General features: G+C 39.3%; 2 protein-coding genes across 2 annotated transcripts in view; both read right to left on the minus strand.

Annotated features, from left to right (window-relative positions):
* The window catches only part of LOC101740731 (major royal jelly protein 1-like), a 198,324-nt gene that overhangs the window by 90,166 nt on the left and 87,505 nt on the right, over positions 1-20,653 (minus strand). The window lies entirely within an intron of this gene.
* On the minus strand, positions 18,619-20,046 carry LOC134200486 (uncharacterized). Its single transcript, XM_062673479.1, has 3 exons — positions 19,889-20,046; positions 19,230-19,388; positions 18,619-18,918 (listed from the first exon to the last, which is right to left on the minus strand). Exons 1-3 carry the CDS (start codon positions 20,010-20,012, stop codon positions 18,785-18,787), a joined length of 417 nt encoding a protein of 138 aa, XP_062529463.1. The 5' UTR covers positions 20,013-20,046; the 3' UTR covers positions 18,619-18,784.

A 20,653-nucleotide genomic window follows, 5' to 3' on the forward strand; every position in this document is an offset into this window, starting at 1 on the left:
CTTCAACAAATAGCCCTCAATCTATCAATGAGTTAAAACATTCGATTAACCATTATGGCTGGTAATTTTCTTAGGGAAGGGGGGATGTTAACAAATCGAGTCCATCACTGCCCGTCTCAGGTTTATGAAACAATATTGGCACGAGATTTTGCGGGCCATGAAAAAAGTTAAAGTTAATCATTTTATATTTTTTTACATTTACGAGGAGCACTGCTGCTTGAGATACAGGTTTTATTTATCACCTAGCTCTAGCACAGATGCAAATTGTGATTGTGTTTCTACTTCTATAGATGTTAACAATAACAATTTTTCCAATTACGTTCGGTGCTATAGAAAGTTTTTATTACAAAACATAATAATATGTATATTAGTGCAAGTGCCATGATAAAATTACGTGGGTAACAATATAACTATGCAAAATACCTATAATTCGCGCGTGGTGCAGTAGACTGTTCATAAATTGTATTTCTTTTGAAATGGCGTATTCACGAAATATTTATATAAGGTTTGACAACCTGGAGTCATAGTGACGGATAAAGTGGATGGGAGACGATCCAGAGGTCGGATCCAAAAATGATGGAGTGATCAAGCGTCCGAGCACCTGGATACGAGACTGAGCAACGCCCTTCACTGTGCCACTGACCGACATAATAAGTACTTACATACTTACAAATCACAAGAAAAGGTAGCAGGCGGGAGCGTCACGATGCTCAGTAATGAGCGATGGATTGGAGGAGGAGAGGAGAGATATATAGATGTTATTGATTTTTTAATTTCAGAAGCGACACTCCTGCTTAGGAAAAAACAAGCAGACCCTATGTGAGAATAGTTCACTTATTAAATTTAAATTCATATTCATATTATGTTATTGTGAGTAACAATGATCATGTGATAGGCTCTATGGATTTGAATTAGTGATATCAAAAATACACTAGTATTAAAAGTCAAATAAAAAATACGCTTTCAAAGTACTACTGATTTAATTGTTTTTATGGCCACACCACATCTTGAAAAAGTTATGTGCAAACTGCCCCAGGCTGCAGCCACGGCCTTCGCAGACTAGAACTCTATAATATTTCGCTTTATCCACAATTTCGGTCTATCAGAGGCTTCATTCAATTTATTTTATTAACTCTTAAAACTTTGCTATCAATTTGATATTGCTACGCGCTGGGGTTCGGGATAAATAAAAATTCAACTGAACTATGAATTAAAACTGTATTCAACATTTAAATCACTCAACGAACACTTAAAATTTTTCAATTCACTTCGCTCGCTGTTTCGCTTTGAGTAGTTCCGATTACTAACTAACTGCGTGCTATCTCTGCAACGGTTTTATAGTCGATACGACATCCCTAGAGTTATTGAGAACATTCCTCAAAAGTCGAGTATTTTCGATGTGTGTTTCCGCTATCTGACAATAGGTGGCGTTGTACTTCTTGAGCGTTCTAGATGTTACTAGATCCTTTGTTTCTTGGTTGCGGCAATACGGCGATAGATGGCGTTACTCTTACCGGCGTAACAATAACATTTAAATACTTCCGGACATGTCTAACGATTTTATAGACTGTAGATTAAATGGAATAATAGGGTGTTGATTTGTTTTGGTAATTTTGGGATGTGGTTTTAGGTGTTTCAATAGACAAGATCCAGCTTCTCCACGTTATGAATTCTGTATACGTACGAAATTTTATTGTGTAGATTAGCAAAATCCATATGATTTTTTTGGACTGAAATAAAATTAGATCAGCTGTCTTTATGAACGTCTGGGGCCGATTGGGTGAGGGGCTGTCCTGATTCAAGTCCTGTGGTAAGTGCAGACATTTGTTAGTGCTGTTTTTTTTTATTGCTTAGATGGGTTGTCGACCTCACAGCCCACTTGGTGCTAAGTGGTGGAGCCCATAGACAGCTACGACGTAAATGCCGCCACCTACCACAAAACCATAAGCTCTAAGTCTCATCTTTAACAGTACAGCGGTTGCCCTACCCTTCAAACCTAAACGCATTACTGCTTCACGGCAGAAATAGGCAGAGTGGTGGTACCTATTCGTGCGGACTCACAAGAGGTCTAATGGGCTCCAGTAACCACTAAACGCTAAGTGGGCCGTGAGTTCGCCCACTCACTTAAGTAATAAATAAATTAAAAAAAGATACAGCTCACTGAATTTCTCTTCGGATCTTGTCAGTGGGTCGCCTTTCCGATCCGGCGGTAGATTCTGCGAAGCATTGCTCTTGCTAGGGCTTAGTGTTCGCAATGTCATTAGTCCCGTGAGCTCACCTACTCGTTTGGTTACGCTGGCGTAGTCTCTTAAGGCTTATATGCTTAGCTTGGGTATAAAAAAAGAATGTTCACACGCCAGATTTATGTACAAAATTAAATCTATACAAAATATCAGTCAAAGAAGTTTTTCCTTTGAAATTGTGGTTAGCTCGCTGCACGCTCAAACAACTTCACAAAGTGAATTGAATCATCCAAACAAGACTCATAATAACTAATACAGCTCACGTACCACATAAACAAATTTATCCGAAACTAAGCCGGCGTGGCTGGGCGGAATATCCGAGAATTTAAACAAATATTTACTGCAGTTCACAAATGTATGACTTGCCGCATCTAGGGGAAAATGATTTCATAGTTATTGAAATTATCTTTCCGCTATGATGTGTTACATACATATTATTATCTTATACCTTTAAGCCAGCAATTCCTGTATATATATATAAATCGATCTAGCTATGATTTATTTTGAGAAAATGTTATTTTATTCGTGTTTTCAATTATCAACTTTATCGATAATCAACTTTATGACTCTTCCCGACATCTATTGGCGAATAATAATACTATTTTTAAGGCTTTAAAGACACAACAAGATGGCGTTATAAAAAAAAAAAAAAAAAACGAGCAAAGCTCGGTCATCATCTAGTGTATATTATGTCGGAGACGGTCATTAGTTTGGCAGCTAAACGAAACGCAGCACAATTCCCGAGAGATGGCAGCACGATTGCGGTATCGGGACTCGGCTAACTTCGTGCTACGACAAAGCCTAGCCGACGGAGGCGCGTAGATGCTATCACACTTAGCAACCAGCCTTCTTGAAGAGCGGTGCCTCCGTCCTAAGAACTGTCATTCGTTTTTGTTGACTAATGTCAAGTGAAAATCTCTAAATTGTTCTAAGAAAAACGTGATTGGTACACTCAATATTTCTCTTAGCTCGATCACCCTATTCTGACATATATTTAAGAACTTCATATGACGTTTTATAAATGCTATTATTAAATGGATCCTTACCACAATCCTTAGTATTAGTGAATTTTCGATACTAAGCTTCGAAACTGAAATACCAATTCTCACTGATCTTAAGGAATTGCTGTAGTCCATGAGCTGGTCGTAAGGCTGTAAACTCTTTGACTAATAATGAAATTGGATTTCAGCTTAAAAAAAATAATTTTGATAGTTTTTAGATACAAAACCCAGGCATAATCAGAGTAAGGTGCAACCTGTACGAAGTACACTTATAAATTTGCGATTTAAACAAATCGTATATACATAGTTCGCAGTAGTTCAAAACTTCCATACTGTAAGTAATGCACATCGTATACATGAGCGCAAACACTGTAACGAATTTAAATTAAGCTATTTAGATTCTCCATTATTTTATCTGCTGTTTTGTCAGTTTCATGATACATATTTAGAGCATATTGATCGTTCTGTTTTGGGAGTTTGGATTTTGAGGATATTCCCATCTAATTTTTATTACCAGTCACTGAATTTATAAATTTCCAAATTATATTAGGGGAAAGTATTAAGATATCTTGGACCGCATTATCATAGTCTAGTTTTTTTTTTTTTTTTTTTTTTTTTTATGATTGAAAGTTTACTGGTGGCCCGAAGGCCTTTCCAGTTTCACCAGGACAGGTGGGCGAGCAAAGGCTCAGCCAAGAGGGGTGGGATTTGCTAACAACTGCCCGAGCGCCTCCGAAGGAGACCTAACAACTCAAGAGCAATTGTTTCGCGAATGAATCTACTACCGGATCGGAATCGCGACCCGCTGAGAAGATCCGGCGAGAAACTCAGCGGGCTGATGCATGGGTTAGGTTGCACGTCGACCTCTTTGTCGAGTTCGACGAGTACGGTTACCGGGGTCCCTAAGCCTGCCCCTAGTATTAGAGCTGAAGGCATCTAATGCAAAGGTTATTGGATCTGATGGATCCGTAAGGACGTGTCTAGGGCGTCGACGGTGACTGGCTCCTGCATGATCAGGATTCGGGGAGTAGTCAGCGGCGGCAACGATAAGGCGATTATCATGACGCATAGCCTTATCGAAGTATCGTTCCGACGCTGACTTCATGTATTTCCGAATTGATTCGAGGCCCAGGTCGTCGTGTAGGTCAACGTTCCTCACGAACCACGGAGCCCCGACAGCTAACCTGCAAAAGCGGGATTGTAGGGATTGGAGGGTGTCTATGTGTGTGCGGGCCGCGTGAGCGAACACCACACTCGCGTAAGTCATGACGGGCCTTATGCAAGTTTTGTAAAGTGTCACCTTGTTCCGAAGGGACATTTTACTCCGCTTACAGATCATGGGGTAGAGTCTACCGAGAATAAACGCGGCACGGTCACGGACTGATTTTATATGCGGGCGGAATGTCATCGATGCATCCAAGGTAACGCCCAGGTACTTGACCTTCCTGGCCCAGGGTATGGGTTGTCTAAAGAGAGTAATCGGGGGTGTGAGATTCCTCCTCCTAATCCGGGAGGAAATCCGTGTGGAGCTTCCCCTCTGAAATAGCACCGCAGTACTTTTCGCTGGGTTGATGTCTATGCGCCATTTTCGGAACCACTGTCCTAGGGCTAGGGCTGCGCTCTGAAGCTTCTTCGCGATTAGGGACTTATTTCTACTAGAATAGTAAACAGTCGTGTCGTCGGCGAATAAAGCTAAATGGGTCGGCGGCGACCGGGGAATATCGTTGACGAATAAGCTAAATAGGAGGGGTGAGAGGACAGAGCCTTGCGGGACTCCAGCTGTGAGAGGTCGTGGGGAGGAGCGGGTTCCCTCGACTCGATATCGAAAAGAGCGGTTCGACAAGAAGTCCCGTATGATGAGCACGAGACTATCCGGCACGCCCATGTTGAATAGTTTGAAAATCAAACCATTGTGCCAGACTTTGTCGAACGCTTTTGCGACGTCGAAGAAGAGAGCTCCCGTGTATAACGGTTTTGGTCGATTAAGCCCCACAAGAATGTGCTCCGTGAGGCGGTGCACCTGTTGAACGCATGAGTGATTTGTACGGAATCCGAATTGTTCATCGATAAGAATGCCCTTGGATGAGACGAAGTCTCTGAGGCGTTTGTAGAGCAGACGCTCATACAGTTTGCCTAGAGACATGAGGAGGCTAATCGGGCGGTAGCTCGTCGGATGATTTTTTGGTTTACCGGGTTTATGTATGCCGATAACGTCCGCTTCTTTCCACACCGCGGGAAAGATACAGTTCGCCATAGCGGCATTGAAAATAGATGCCAACATCACGATGAGTTGGACGGGTAGAAGTTTAATAACGCGGTTGGATATACCGTCGGAACCGGGAGCCTTGCGAGGACGTAGGTCTTTGATCAAGTCTTTAACTTCCATCGGGGTGACGGGTGGTAACGCATCAGAGGGTGGCAAGGAGGCTCTGCGTTCTACCTCACTGTCTACTAATTCTACATGAACAGGGTCCACGGATTGAGTGCTGGGCGTGCACTGGGTTTGCAATGTATCGGCCAGCAGCTCTGCTTTTTCGTCATCATCGAACGCCGCGAGTCGGCCTGAGGGGCCTACGAGGGGGGGCATAGTTACTACCGTATCCGATTTGAGAGTACGAGCTAAGCGGTAGTAAGACCTTTGAGAGGGCGCGAGTCCTTCTAAGAAATCAGACCATCTGGCATCTCGGACTTCGGTGATGCGAGACTTTACGTCGCGTTGTAGGGCACGCATTCGAATACGATTTTCCGCGGTAGGATACCTATCGTACGCACGGATCGAGGCGTTCTTAGCTCTAAGGAGTTCCCTAATATCGTCGGGCAATTTGAAGCGGTGAAGGAAGTCCTCCGCTACAACTTGCTTCGATGACCTATCTAATGTCGAGGTGATGTGTGACGTTACGATGTCTATGGCTTCAGCGGTATCCTGAGGAGACGGGATAGAGTCCGGACTAAACGGAAGCGATGGTGGATCAGATTCAGCCAGGCTGATGCCCAGCGTGTGCCAATCCACCACAGTCCTCGTGACGGGAACGGAATCGGGAGCGCGACCGAGCTTCATAACGACGGGACGGTGGTCTGAATCTAACTCTGAAACTACTTCGATCGAGTGTAAGCGCAGAGTTACGTTTTTTAGTAATGCTATGTCGAGTATATCCGGGCGATGCGCGACATTTAGCGGGTAGTGAGTCGGGGTTAGCGGAGCGACGATATCGAAGGCGAGATCATCGACTAACGCGTCAAGCCGCCTGCCATTCGGGGTTGTGGTGTGTGAGTTCCACCTGATGTGTTTACAATTTAGGTCGCCCGCCAGAATGACAGAGCTCCCCATACCGAGCAGCGCCTCGATATCACTGCTTAGAACGATCTTATCCGGTGGAAGATAAACGGACGCGATAACGATCGGCGCGTGTCCCGTCAGTGAGATTCGGCACACTGATGCTTCGATATTAGCGAGCGCGGGAGGATCGAGCGGGACGCAATGCAGGGCTCTTCTATAGTATATATCATAGTCTAGTATATCTGTTCTTGTGCACGTTAGCCATTCAAGAAGTATATGATATTGACACTTCTTCAATTGAATAATTTTTTAAATCACGTTTAAAAAATAATATTGTATCTGTCCGCGCAACTAGGTCATAGGGATTAATTCTGCTCTGATATCGCATGGTGCGGTGACAAAAAATGCGGTGCGGTTCAAAGAATTCCGGTACTAGAGGTATCAGAATTTTTGGAACCGATTACTCGGAACAATTTACGTGCGGTATAAGAAACGATGCAACTTGGTGCACTTGAATGAATTGAAACTTCTTTTTCGATGTTGTAGTATTGTGGTTATCTTCATTTTTCATCCTTAAATCAGATTGCTCTTGTAATAGGAAATGCTGTGTATAAGAGATGCGACATCTTCAACATTTATATTATATATATTTGAAATTATAGATAGAAAAATAAATGTATATATTTTTAAATACATCATTAAAATATTGGACGCTACTCATTGCTAACGCTCGCGCTGGCTTGTAGCAGGTATACTACGCGCATGCGTTCGAGTGCCACGCATTCACTCTCGCTCTGTCTCTTTCTAGTATGGTAGCGTTAAACGTTTAACCAATCTTGTTGGAAGTCGCATTAGAAGTTTCACTTCAATAAAAACGAAAGAAAACCAAATAGTTTACCTATTGTGGCTCTCGAATCTTCTACGAGATGTCCGCTTCGAGGGGACATGTGGGATTGTGTTACTGCTGGAGCCGACCACTGAGACCCCCCCCACCCCCGACGAGCCCCGGGGGACCCGGTGACAACGGTCACCACAGCAACCAGACCACGAATGGTATGACAGACGGTTTTACCGAAAAAAACTACTCAACTTTAGTCATTTCAGTCGGTAGCCTTTCGACCCGCTCAAGGGCTGTCGTTGATGCTCCAAGAACCAATTGTATCTGAGCTCCATAGGTGTAGTGGAAATCGTTTACAGCGCTTAAATCTTACGCTATTTCGTGCTAATGAGTACACATCAGTACGTATCAGATGCTCAACAAGGGTCTAGCATAATGACCGTTTATTATCGACTTTTTTATATATATCAGATTATTTTTCTTTTCACAGCCATTTACCAAGAACAACGAATATCCGATTACAATACTTAAACGGTCTTTCATTTAGGTGTAATGAAAATATCTGTCGTTTTGTCGATGCATTTACGTAAGGCTTTCTATTTTAATTAAAACCAACGAACCATTTTCGCTGGGTATACAAAAATCTACTTCGGAGATCTCTGAAACGTAAATTCAGAGTTAAAAAGGAAAACACAAGTGTACTGAAACAAAATAATAATGTCGTTGAACATATGAGGGGTAGCTGTTCAGCCACTCGGCTAGAGGACTACATTTTAATGATGTCACACTCCACCTGCACCACAGTGTAGAAAAATTTAAGTAGCTAATCTATTTCGAGGTGCGTTGTTAATATATTATACTAATATTATAAAGCTGAAGAGTTTGTTTGTTTGAACGCGCTAATTTCACGAACTACTGGTCCGATTTGAAATTTGAATTTCTTTGAATTTTAGATAACCTATTTATTAAGGAAGGCTATAGGCTATATAACATCACGATAAGACCAATACAAGTGGAGTACCAATAAAGAATGTTTCAAAATAGGGGGTTTAAATAACTCCTTAACATTCTATAATTCAAATGTATTTTCACTTTCTACGTAAATGAAGTGGGGGTAAAATTTAGCGTTATGCCAAAGTAACTATTCCACGCGGACGGAGTCGCGGGCAAAAGCTAGTCAAATAATAAATATATTGTGATTTGTGATTATTCTGTATCTATTCTTCTTCTTCTTGTCAGCCCCAAGACGTCCACTGCTGGACATAGGCCTCCCCCAAGCCTCGCCACAAAGACCGGTCCTGCGCTGCCTGCATACCGTATCCATACCGTATCCATACCTACCTACATATATGAGCTAATATTATATATTTATTTATTACTGTAGTAAATTGGCTGCAAAAGCTACAAAACGCCGTAGACGTCACATCACAAATTGCATCGCTCGACCTAGTATCAAAATTTTAATTGTGTATTAGTTTTACATGATAACGGCCTGTTTCTTTTGAGGAAGTCAGACCACTTCTCTCTGTCCACAAAAATAAAGTAATCCGCGTTTCAAATTTCATTTTATCTTGTGCGTCGTGAGATACTTTCTAAACATAAATATCTTTGTAATAGGTCGTTGGTCTGTGACTGGCATATTCAGCCTTAAATGTTATAGAAATAATGAAAAGTTGAAAGAAATCTCTAATAACCTAATACCAAACATCTGTTTACTTATTCTTCTATTAGTTTCACTATGTCATCATCACATTATGTCATCACTATGTCACATTACGTCATCATCACCATCTGCCCTAACAACGCCAGTGCTTTGCTGGATTCGTCATCGAATGGGGATCGCGATCCACTGAGATGATTCGACGAGATCCTCATTCGGTTTATGTTATATACATTTGTGATTTTAACTAACTGTTAGTTTGATACTCTGTGATGAACGACCGCAAGTCCTGCTAGCGGACAGCAGAGTCACTCGACGCGAGCGTCGTGCCGCGACATTTTAATGAACCTACACTCGACTGCGCGGTTCGCACGCGGCCTGAACAAGCCACTCTTAATTCAGATTCGGCTATTTTGAAACTGTTTAAGGTTAAAAGGATACAATCGCTTGGGGCTTTACGGAACGAAGTTCCTTAAGTCCGATGCGGACCCTAACCGGGAAAAAACGTCCGTAACGTAAGATTTTTATTATTTATGTCTAATGTCTTAGTTTGATGGCTATACAGTGTCTAAATTAATGTATAGTCTACGTGATGACGGTTATAATTATTATTATTCATATCAATAGCGTTTCTTTGTGTATTATTATTATATGTTTTATATAAATCATTGTGAATAAAATACAGTTGATAACTTTGTAAAGTAGTTTTTTTTTATCAATAAAAAATCATAATAAAAAATGTTTATACCCGAATAATTATTTTCTTTATATTTCTACGAATAGAACTTAAAATTAATATATTTTTGTACCACGACACCACACATCTTTTTTTTGTTTAGCACTGGTAGTAAGTAGTATTCTATCTAAATCGGTCGTAATTTTTAAGGTTTTTTCTTGCCCTTTTTAATTCACAAACAAATTGATGTTTCACCTAGAATTTAGTGATTGCTAGAGCCCATAGACATTAGAAAAATAATGCTGAAAGCCGAGACTTGGCATCAACACACTCTTGATTAGGGAACGTCGGTCTACCGAGCAATATCACCCGCTCGGTGGAAGATTTTTTCTCCGTCGTTATACCAACAAAAATATCGAAAAATTGGTAAATAATCCATTAAGGATACTTGGGAATCTGTCACAAATATAAAGTACAGATTTAGATACAGGCAGTTATATTATTATGTACGTAGATTTTATTAATTATTTTAAGCTTTCACTTATAAAAATTATACTATCACTTAAGTAATTACCGATAAATAAATAATAGTTTAAAAAACTAACAAAGCGTGAGGTGCTTTTCAGGATATTATAAAAATAACCCTTCTACTCATATCTGTTCATAAAATATTTATAACTACTGATACCATGCACACTACGCTTTTTTTTACAATAAAAATTAAATCATTTTTCTATAAAAGACTATTTTTAATGCAAATTTCTTAAAATTTATTTTTCATTTTTTAGTTTAATTTCAATTATTTCATTTTTTTTAAATATAGAAGTGTCCTTGGTCTTTAATAAATATACCTAATTTCGAGTTAATTCGTCGTTTGGAAGGGGGTCAAAATCATGTTCAAAGATTCCGTTACATACATACGTCTGAAGCTAATAAAAGCGTATTAAAAAGGGTTCCTACCATAATTTGTTGATAGGTCACATACCTCGCTGAATGAATTTTCCGATATAAAGTTTAATAATATAAAAGAAGAATATAAAATAATAGTGATTTATGTATGTAGCGTAGCCGATCCAATATACCCCCTGGGTAAATGTTATTGAATCTATTATTTATTGTCAAGTTCAGGTAATCGATTACCAAATAAGGGAATAAAACCCCATGCTTCTATACACTTAGTACTTAACAGGTATTTATTTGGCCGTGATAATACATCGTTAAGAGCATTTATACCTAGTCAGGTCATAAGTATTGTCACACAGTAAAAACTTTTCTTTTAGAATGGTGGCCACAAAAAAGTTTATTGAATTCGAATTTCGAATTGTTCATGAAAATAAAAATGTATACTTTTAGAATTTTTACTAATTTTTAAATATGGAGTGGACGCTTAAAGAAGACCGTGTTGCAGTTATTGCGTTGCATCGTTGCGGTTACGCGCCAATTCAAATTTTTAACATACTGAAAAATTTGAATATAACCAAAAGATTCGTTTATCGTACCATCAAACGATACAATGAAGACTCTAGTGTAGATGACAGGTCAAGAAGTGGTCGCCCTCGGTCTGTTAGGACTCCAGCAGTGATAAAAGCTGTGAAGGCGCGAATTCAAAGAAATCTCAAACGTAAGCAGAAACTGTTGGCCCTTCAGATGGGGTTAAGGAGAACCACGGTGAAAAGGGTGTAAATGAAGACTTAGGGCTTCGGGCATATCGAAGAAAAACAGGACATCGTTTGAATGCTCGTCTTATGGACCTGAGACTGAAGAGATGCCGCGCTTTGTTGAAGCGTTACGCGGGAAAAAAATATCGGGAAATTATTTTTTCGGATGAAAAAATTTTTACCGTAGAAGAGAGCTACAACAAACAAAATGATAAGGTGTACGCACACAGTAGTGAAGAAGCGAGCAACCGTATTCCGCGTGTCCAACGAGGTCATTTTCCATCCTTGCTCATGGTATGGTTGGGAGTTTCTTATTGGGGCTTAACAGAGGTACATTTTTGTGAGAAAGGTGTAAAAACGAATGCAGTTGTGTATCAAAATACAGTCCTGACGAACCTTGTGGAACCTGTTTCTCATACCATGTTCAATAACAGGCACTGGGTATTCCAACAAGATTCGGCGCCAGCTCATAGAGCGAAGAGCACACAAGACTGGCTGGCAGCGCGTGAAATCGACTTCATCCGGCACGAAGACTGGCCCTCCTCCAGTCCAGATTTGAATACGTTAGATTACAAGATATGGCAACACTTGGAGGAAAAGGCGTGCTCAAAGCCTCATACCAATTTGGAGTCACTCAAGACATCTTTGATTAAGGCAACCGCCGATATTGACATGGACCTCGTTCGTGCTGCGATAGACGACTGGCCGCGCAGATTGAAGGCCTGTATTCAAAATCACGGAGGTCATTTTGAATAAACTTTAGTGTCATAAGAATCTATGTTTTGTTAAGTTCATTTTGGTATATGAATGGTTACATAATGAATAAACTTGTTTCAATTATTTTACATTAAACATGTGACAGAATTTATGACCTGACTAGGTAAGCACTAGTGGTCGTCGATTGTCGAAATTCGACTATAATTAAGTGAAATTATAAGTTTGTACACTATTATGATTCTATTTTAATCACAGACTTCACCAAGACTATACTTAAAACAAATATTATTACAGACAAACAATATTTAATCTATTCTCAATTTGACAACAGACTATAAGCAATAAGAAAAGTTTAACAATAAACAAAGAATATGCATGTGTGTGTGTGTCAAATATATGGTAGGTAGTGTTTGTAATATATTTTTTATCGATATAATGTATTTTCATGCTTAGTTAAAAAAAAATATCATTCTGCATTGCTTCTTTATTCTCTATAAGAGTGGGAAATTTCATACTCCTCCGTCCGCGCAATTTTCGTAAAAAGGGGTACAAAGTTTTTGCTTGACGTATTATTAAATAGATTAAGTTTCATGATATATTGAATTTCCACCACCGCTGACCACTCAACTCGTGGGGGGTGAACTGATTAATCTTCGCAGTTAATAAAAAGTGAGCTGCGGCATTTTGTGATGTGGTCACATTATTCCTATCTGTTTGTGTCCTATCTGTCTGTTTTTACTGGTAGAAGGACCTCTTGTGAGTCCGCGCGGGTAGGTACCACCGCCCTGCCTATTTCTGCCGTGAAGCAGTAATGCGTTTCGGTTTGAAGGGTGGGGCAGCCGTTGTAACTATACTGAGATCTTAGAACTTATATCTCAAGGTGGGTGGCGCATTTACGTTGTAGATGTCCATGGGCTCCAGTAACCACTTAACACCAGGTGGGCTGTGAGCTCGTCCACCCATCAAAGCAATAAATAAAAAAATTATGTGATTTGTAAGTCCGTTTAATTTTTTTTCACTATTGCTATATGCTATGTTCCTTGAGTTTAACTTAAATTTGATTTTAAAAAAATTGTGTGGTGTCGTGGGACACCGGATAGGAACGAAGTTCCTTATTATAAAAATATTAATTTTAAGTTCTATTCGAGGTATAAAGAAAATAAAACTGGAGGTTCCGCAACATCCCACAGTCATTTGGTAACGTGCGAACTTATTGTGGTACACTTCATTCACGGTTGTTTGCATAAGAGTTAGTGTATTGCGCAAACGAACGCTCTAAGATCGTCGTCAATGAATGATAAAAAAATATGTAATTTTTTGTACGTTATTACAAAGTTAAGTCGTACACTATGTGCATTACTAATAAAAATCTTACGTTACGGACGTTTTTTCCCGGTTAGGGTACCCCCCGAATCGTCCCATAAGGAACTTCGTCCCAAAAAAGCTTTATAGAACACTTCAAACAATATATCATAATAAATTCAAGTCTTGCATATTTTAAAAGCAATAACATTTCGCCTAACACCCTCTGTAAGTGATTTCCATGCGATTGAACACCACCCTGCGGTTTCCGAGTCGTTTATTATATGCATACACATACGATAACTTACAGTTACAATGATATATTGCTGATAGAGAAACGACATAGAAAAGCTACACATTAATACATGCTATTAATGCTTTCTCGACAAGTACTCGTTGTTACTGCTTTTCAGTAACCAATTTTTTTTAAGCCGAAGCAAATTATAAGCGAAGTTAATTAATGAGAGCACCATCACCTACTTCTAGACTAGACTATTTTACAAGTAGACTATTTTGATAATGGATCATCAAGCTTTTTGTAATGGAACGTAGGAAAGTTTAATATATGCAGTGGGTGTACGAATGCGGTCTCATACGTATAAGGTAAGTGTTGAAGTGGTTAAACTAGATGCATAGAAGTAACTAATTCACTAAATAATTACATTTTTATAATTACATATATTTACTCCACAATACAAATAACTTTTCAATTAATATGACCTAAATTTCTAATTCTATCTAAACAATATTAAAATATATTAATTATACTGAGTGCAGATAAAAAGGCCGCGGCTCAGTTTTGTGATAGCTGAAACTATCGCTGCTATTCTGCCGCTGCCTGTAATCTATAAATTAATCTAATCTATAAAATAATAAACTAAACTACTAAAACTAAAATAATATACACTAATCTATAAAAAATAATCTAATAATACCTAAATTTAAACATACGGCATAATCTACAAAATCCCTGCCTCCGCACTTTGTTGCTTAAGCAGAAATTCCGTATAAAAATATTTGAAGGGGTTTAATCCTTGTGAGACTCTACTTCTCAAAGGCGGAGGCAAGTCATTCCAGATTTTGGATGCGCCCCTTTAAATACCCCTTTGTCACATTTGTTTTTGGTCTAGACTGAGAACGAGCTTTGGTGTGAACATATCGTTCGGAGGGTTAAAATCATGAAACTGCGACATATCGCAACACCCACTTATGGGTCATTTCGGCGATTCCCTGAAACTATCGTTTAACATCGATTTTTTTAATTTTTTTATTGATTAGATGGGTGGACGAGGTTACAGCCCACCTGAATTTAAGTGGTTACTGGAGCCCATAGACACCTACAGCGTAAATGCGCCACCCACCTTAAGATATAAGTTCTAGGGTCTCAAGTACAGCGGCCGCCCCACCCTTCAAACCGAAACGCAATACTGCTTCGTGGCAAAAACAGGCAGGGCAGTGGTACCCGCGCGGACTCACAACAGGTCCCACCACCAGTAAACATGTCTACATTAATGCAAAATTTTCATATCTAGTTTCCTGATATCCGTGTTTATGTGCTCAATAGCGCGCCAGGAGCAGCTTTTATTGGAGGTGTCAATGTAGTTTCAGATCCGCCGTGGCTTACCTGATATGTCATTGTTATATTATACGCATGAAAGTGGAGTATGTATGTATGTATAAGGAAAAGAAACGAATATGAAATTATAGCATTGATGGTGATATGAGTGACATATTGTTGTAATTTTACACACTATAATTTGGCTGTACAAAAGTCACTTAATAATAGAGGAATCTTGGGAACGAAGATTCAAAAGCCAATAGTGAGCACATGATTGAACAGTGAGCATCTGAGAATGGAGGTCAGTGTGGTTTATTGGGAGAGGTTTGGGAGCTCACTATTAGTAAACTCTTATCTATACTTCTATACTTATAGTTATACTCATTACTTATTACTACTTATTACTTATACTCATTACTTATTACTACTTATTACTTATACTTATTATTATCATCAATATTATAAAGAGGAAAGATTTGTTTGTTTGTTTGTATTGAATAGGCTCCGAAACTACTGAACCGATTTGTAAAATTCTTTCACTGCTTGGAAGTTACACTATTCCCGAGTGACAAGGATATAATCTTTTTTTGAAAAAAATTAGGGATCCTTACTAAAACTCCAATAATGTAATCCAAGGTGTAAAAAAATTACCTAAAATATTCTTTTCATCGCGTGCCCTGCCAAAACTATTGATGATAAAATAAAATAATGTACTACGACTTTGTAGAACACAATATTATTATTTACAAAAAGCGTCGCGGCAGCACACGTCTAACTATTATAGTTATGTCGCAAAAAGTTTTCTTTTATTTAAAAAAATAAAACAACGTCAAATATATAAGAACCGAGCGGAGCCGGAGCGGGCCGCCAGTATATTATAATATGAAGATCAAATAATAATAAAAAGCTATTTTTATTATGACATAAATTGATAAGCAAGTACTATTAAAATACGTATTACTATGTTTATGTGTGGAAATGTTTAAATCGAAATTACATAAACACAATGACTTGTATTTAAATGGTAGATAAGGCATAGACAAGAAGAAGGAACGAAGGTAAATGAATACCAAGGGATATTTATTCTAAGTTAGTTCTAGAGTTAATGAAACACGGACTAAAATGAATCAATGATTATTTTGTACATTAAACTAAAACTTGTTAAAGAGAACAATTTTATTGAGTTGAAAAAAAAAACGATTTTGTAACGTTATTTATTAATGCTCCGCTCGTATTGGTCTTAGCGTGATGTTATATAGCCTATAGCCTTTCTTAATAAATGGGCTATCTAACACTAAATAAATTTTTAAATTGGACCAGTAGTTCATGAGATTAGCGCGTTCAACCAAACTAACAAACACTTCAGCTTTATAATATTAAGATCTATACTTATCCATCCCATTACAGAAGTACCCGAGGCTCCGTCATCTAAGATTAATACCACTTTTAGGAATCCCATTGAGTGCGATTTGCGCCTAGAACGTTCCATTTTTTTCTTGAATTCATCACGAAACATTCTAAATAAGATCTAACAATAACGCCACAAGGTTTATCTTAGCTTAACCTTCGTAATGGTCACTCGTGCAAGTCGGCAATATTGGAGAAATCGTGGCCATTTTAAAAGAACGATAGGACATTTTTCTATGGGAAACTGTTCTCGACTTTTCTTTACTGTTAAAGCAAAATCTTAGACCAAAAATCAGATACCAACTTCAAAATAGAACATTATTAGAATTATTGGATTTGGTTTGTGATTTTTAACATATTATAGTAAGTTAAATAAAATAAAATTTCTATTAACATTCCATTTTAGTCACACAGGTCTCTTTCAAGGTAAGCCACGCGACCGGGTCCTGGGGCTTTCGTCTCCATCCACTGTCCGTTATTCTGTCTATTTCATCCCTCCATCTAGTTGTTGAGCGACTTACATTACTTTAACCGGTCAGCAGTTTCCATTGCAGAACTCATCTTTCCTGACGGTTATCGCTTCTGCATCAGATACGACCAGTCCATTGCAACTTAAGCTCACTTATGCGTTGAGCTATCTCTGACGAATGAATTTGATCCGAATACGATTCTATCAAGAAACATAGATTAAAGCTCATTCCATAGTAGTTACCATTGAGTATAGCTCGTTCCATAGTAGGTAATATAGAGTATAGCTCGTTCCATAGTAGGTACCGTAGAGTATATAGCTCGTTCCATAGTAGGTACTGTTACGCCGGTAAGATTAACGTCATCGGTCGCCGAATAGTCGAACGAATATCGAAGGATGATGGATGAAGGATCAGGAGTGCTCTGAGGAATTGTTCGAGATGATACCGGCATCTCGTTTTTACCATCGCACCGCCCGCCACCGGAGTAGAGTTCATCCATACTACCTGGAGCCACTGCGGTCATCCACAGTGCGTTTCCAGAGGTCTTTTTTGCCACGTACCATCCGGCTATGGAATGAGCTCCCCTCCACGGTGTTTCCCGAGCGCTATGACATGTCCTTCTTCAAACGAGGCTTGTGGAGAGTATTAAGCGGTAGGCAGCGGCTTGGCTCTGCCCCTGGCATTGCTGAAGTCCATGGGCGACGGTAACCACTCACCATCAGGTGGGCCGTATGCTCGTCTGCCTACAAGGGCAATAAAAAAAAAAAAAAAAGGATCCAGAATGTTCGAGAATTACAGCGCCATCTATTGTCAGATAGCGGGAACTACGACTAGAGATGTGTGGAATATTCTCGATGTTTCTAGGGATGAGGTATCGGCTATAAAAGCGTTGTGGATGGCGCGCAGTCAGTCAGTAATCGGAGCTATTCGAAGCGAAACAGCGAACGGATCACCTGAAGCGAAGCGGAACAAACGAATTGAGATTTTTAATGTGTCTGTTGACTGTTTTAAAGTGCTTGTGAAGTGTTTAAGTATTTTAAGTGTGGAATACAGTTTTTAAGTTGTACTTTGGTGAAATTTTATTTATCCCGAACCCCAGCGCGTAACAGTACCATAGTGTATAGTTCGTTCCATAGTAGGTACCATAAGGTATAGCTCGATCCATAGTAGGTACCATAGAGTATAGCTCGTTCCATAGTAGGTACCATAGAGTATAGCTCGTTCCATGGTAGGTACCATAGAGTATATAGCTCGTTCCATAGTAGGTACCATAGAGTATAGCTCGTTCCTTAGTAGGCACCATAAAGTATATAGCTCGTTCCATAGTAGGTACCATAGTGTATAGCTCGTTCCATAGTAGGTACCATAGGGTATAGCTCGTTCCATAGTAGGTACCATAGAGTATAGCTCGTTCCATAGTAGGTACCATAGAGTATAGCTCGTTCCATAGTAGTTACCATAGAGTACAGCTCGTTCTATAGTAGGTACCATAGAGTATAGCTCGTTCCATAGTACGCTGAGAAACTTTATACTTTCGGACCAACCCTGTTGTGAGTGTCCAGGTCCCGGCTTTGATTTGATTTGATTTGATTTAATTAATAACACTTATTAATATTATAAATTGAGGTCCATTAGACATATCAGAGTCTATCGAGAAACTTGTTGTTCAGGGTAGGGTCAATGGTAAGAGATCTCGTGAACGAATTGCTATGCGTTGGACTGATCAGGTGAAAGACCTTATTGAAACCCCACTTAACGAGTGTGGGCATCACATCTGGTGGGCCTTTGCATTTTATTAATTAAAATAAGCATTTCTTTTTCTTTTCTTTTTTATTGCCCTTGTAGGCAGACGAGCTTACGGCCCACCTGATGGTGAGTGGTTACCGTCGCCCATGGACTTCAGCAATGCCAGGGGCAGAGCCAAGCCGCTGCCTACCATTGAGTACTCTCCACAAGCCTCGTTTGAAGAAGGACAAGTCATAGCGCTCGGAAAACACCGTGGAAGGGAAGGCATTCCAAGGCCGGATGGTACGAAAAATCTCTGGAAACGCACTGTGGATGAACGCAGTGACTCCAGGTAGTATGGATGAACTCTACTCCGGTGGCAGGCGCTGCGATGATAAAAACGAGATGATGGAATCATCTCAAATAATTCCTCAGAGCACTCCCCATGGAACATGCGGTACAAAATTCAATTATGGGGCTATTTCGTGAATAGGTAGGTGTTCACAATAATATGACTACACAATAATATGTCCTTAGACAATCTGTGCCTGATGGCGGGATTTGATTGCCGGCATAGACACATCGCTCGATCCAAGTATATATACGGTGGTCTTCTCCTTTGCGAGAAGACTAAAATATATTCCCTATAATATTCATGCCACTTTAAGCATTTCGCGATAATTACAGAGTTACTTACCAGGCCTTGTCCTAGGAATAGGTATTATTGTACGAAAGAGATAGTTGATGTGGTTCGGAACTAAGTTCTTTCGAATCAAAATTTTTTCGTGATCTTCCAGCAGTTCATCTTTAAATGTAAATGAACCTCGTTTGTGTTCAAAGTCCGAATCACTCGTATCTGTAACACAGAATGAAGACCCGCGAATCTATCTCTTAGTTTATAAAATAGCCTTACGGAACTAGTTTGAATGCAAATTCCGACGAGATTAATGATCATTTATCCCAAACAATTAGCCACATAACTAGATGAACGAGATCAACTGTCGCAATGATTAGAGTCGATTTACGGATTGGAAATAAAGATTTAATGACCTAAATATGAAGTTTAATTCACAGAAATAGTGATTCCATCAAAGCTAATGTTGTCTTTATGATTACTCATCACTGTAATACTCTTTAGTTTGCTAGAGTTTGTGGGATTAGATCTCAGGAATTGTGATATTGATCACATGCCCTGTCGTATAGGTTAGACAGCTACTTCCAATAAAACATTCAGAAAATATAATGAAAAACATATTTGAACTAATTAATAAATGTCTGTGTGAAATAACTCAATATTTTGATATTGTAAGTAATAGAATTATAAGTAACAAAAAGAGCGAGCGGTATATAACTCACATATAACTCCGTCAATGTTGTAGCCGAATAATTTCCATTGACGCGACCTCTTGTATTTATTACGTACGCAGTTCGTACCACAAAGGAATAGTAGGTTTAACAATATTACGAGTAGCACGTTCATATTAAAGGCGACTATCTCGAATGGATGTAACGCTGTGATTAAGTTGCGATGCAAAAATCCACAAAGAAACCAGTTTGTGGAGTAGTTATAAGGAAAACAAATATGTCGTCAATACGTGCTTTTGCGTAGAGCTCAGCGGCGGTTCACTGGGGTCGTGTTTCGAAAATTTATGTCTATTGACACTTCCTACTGTAGGCGATAGAACATGTGTGTATATTTTATTGTTAGACTAGTTCTAGAACTAGTCTAACGTCGGCTCATTGAATGAACATAATAGGGATGAGTTTAACTGAGAAAAGTTAGTTGCACTGGGGCAGAATTTCTACTGTAAGATCTGATTATTGAGAAGTGGCTTAAGATGATTGCATACGTCCTGTGTCTCATTCGTTCATTGATCGTACAGAAATAGTATCTGGGTTTTATTCTGCGATTTCACATCTTACATAACTATTTCAGGTGCTCTTAGAGCCCTGAATTATATATATTACTGGTGGTAGGACCTCTTGTGAGCCCACGTGGGTGGGTACGACCACCCTGCCTACTTCTGCCGTGAAGCAGTAATGCGTTTCGGTTTGAAGGGTGGGGCCGCCGTTGTAACTATACTTGAGACCTTAGAACTTATATGTCAAAGTGGGTGGCGC

The sequence above is a fragment of the Bombyx mori genome, chromosome 17 (genome assembly GCF_030269925.1).
Source record: "Bombyx mori chromosome 17, ASM3026992v2".
NCBI classification, from domain to species: Eukaryota; Metazoa; Arthropoda; class Insecta; order Lepidoptera; family Bombycidae; genus Bombyx; species Bombyx mori.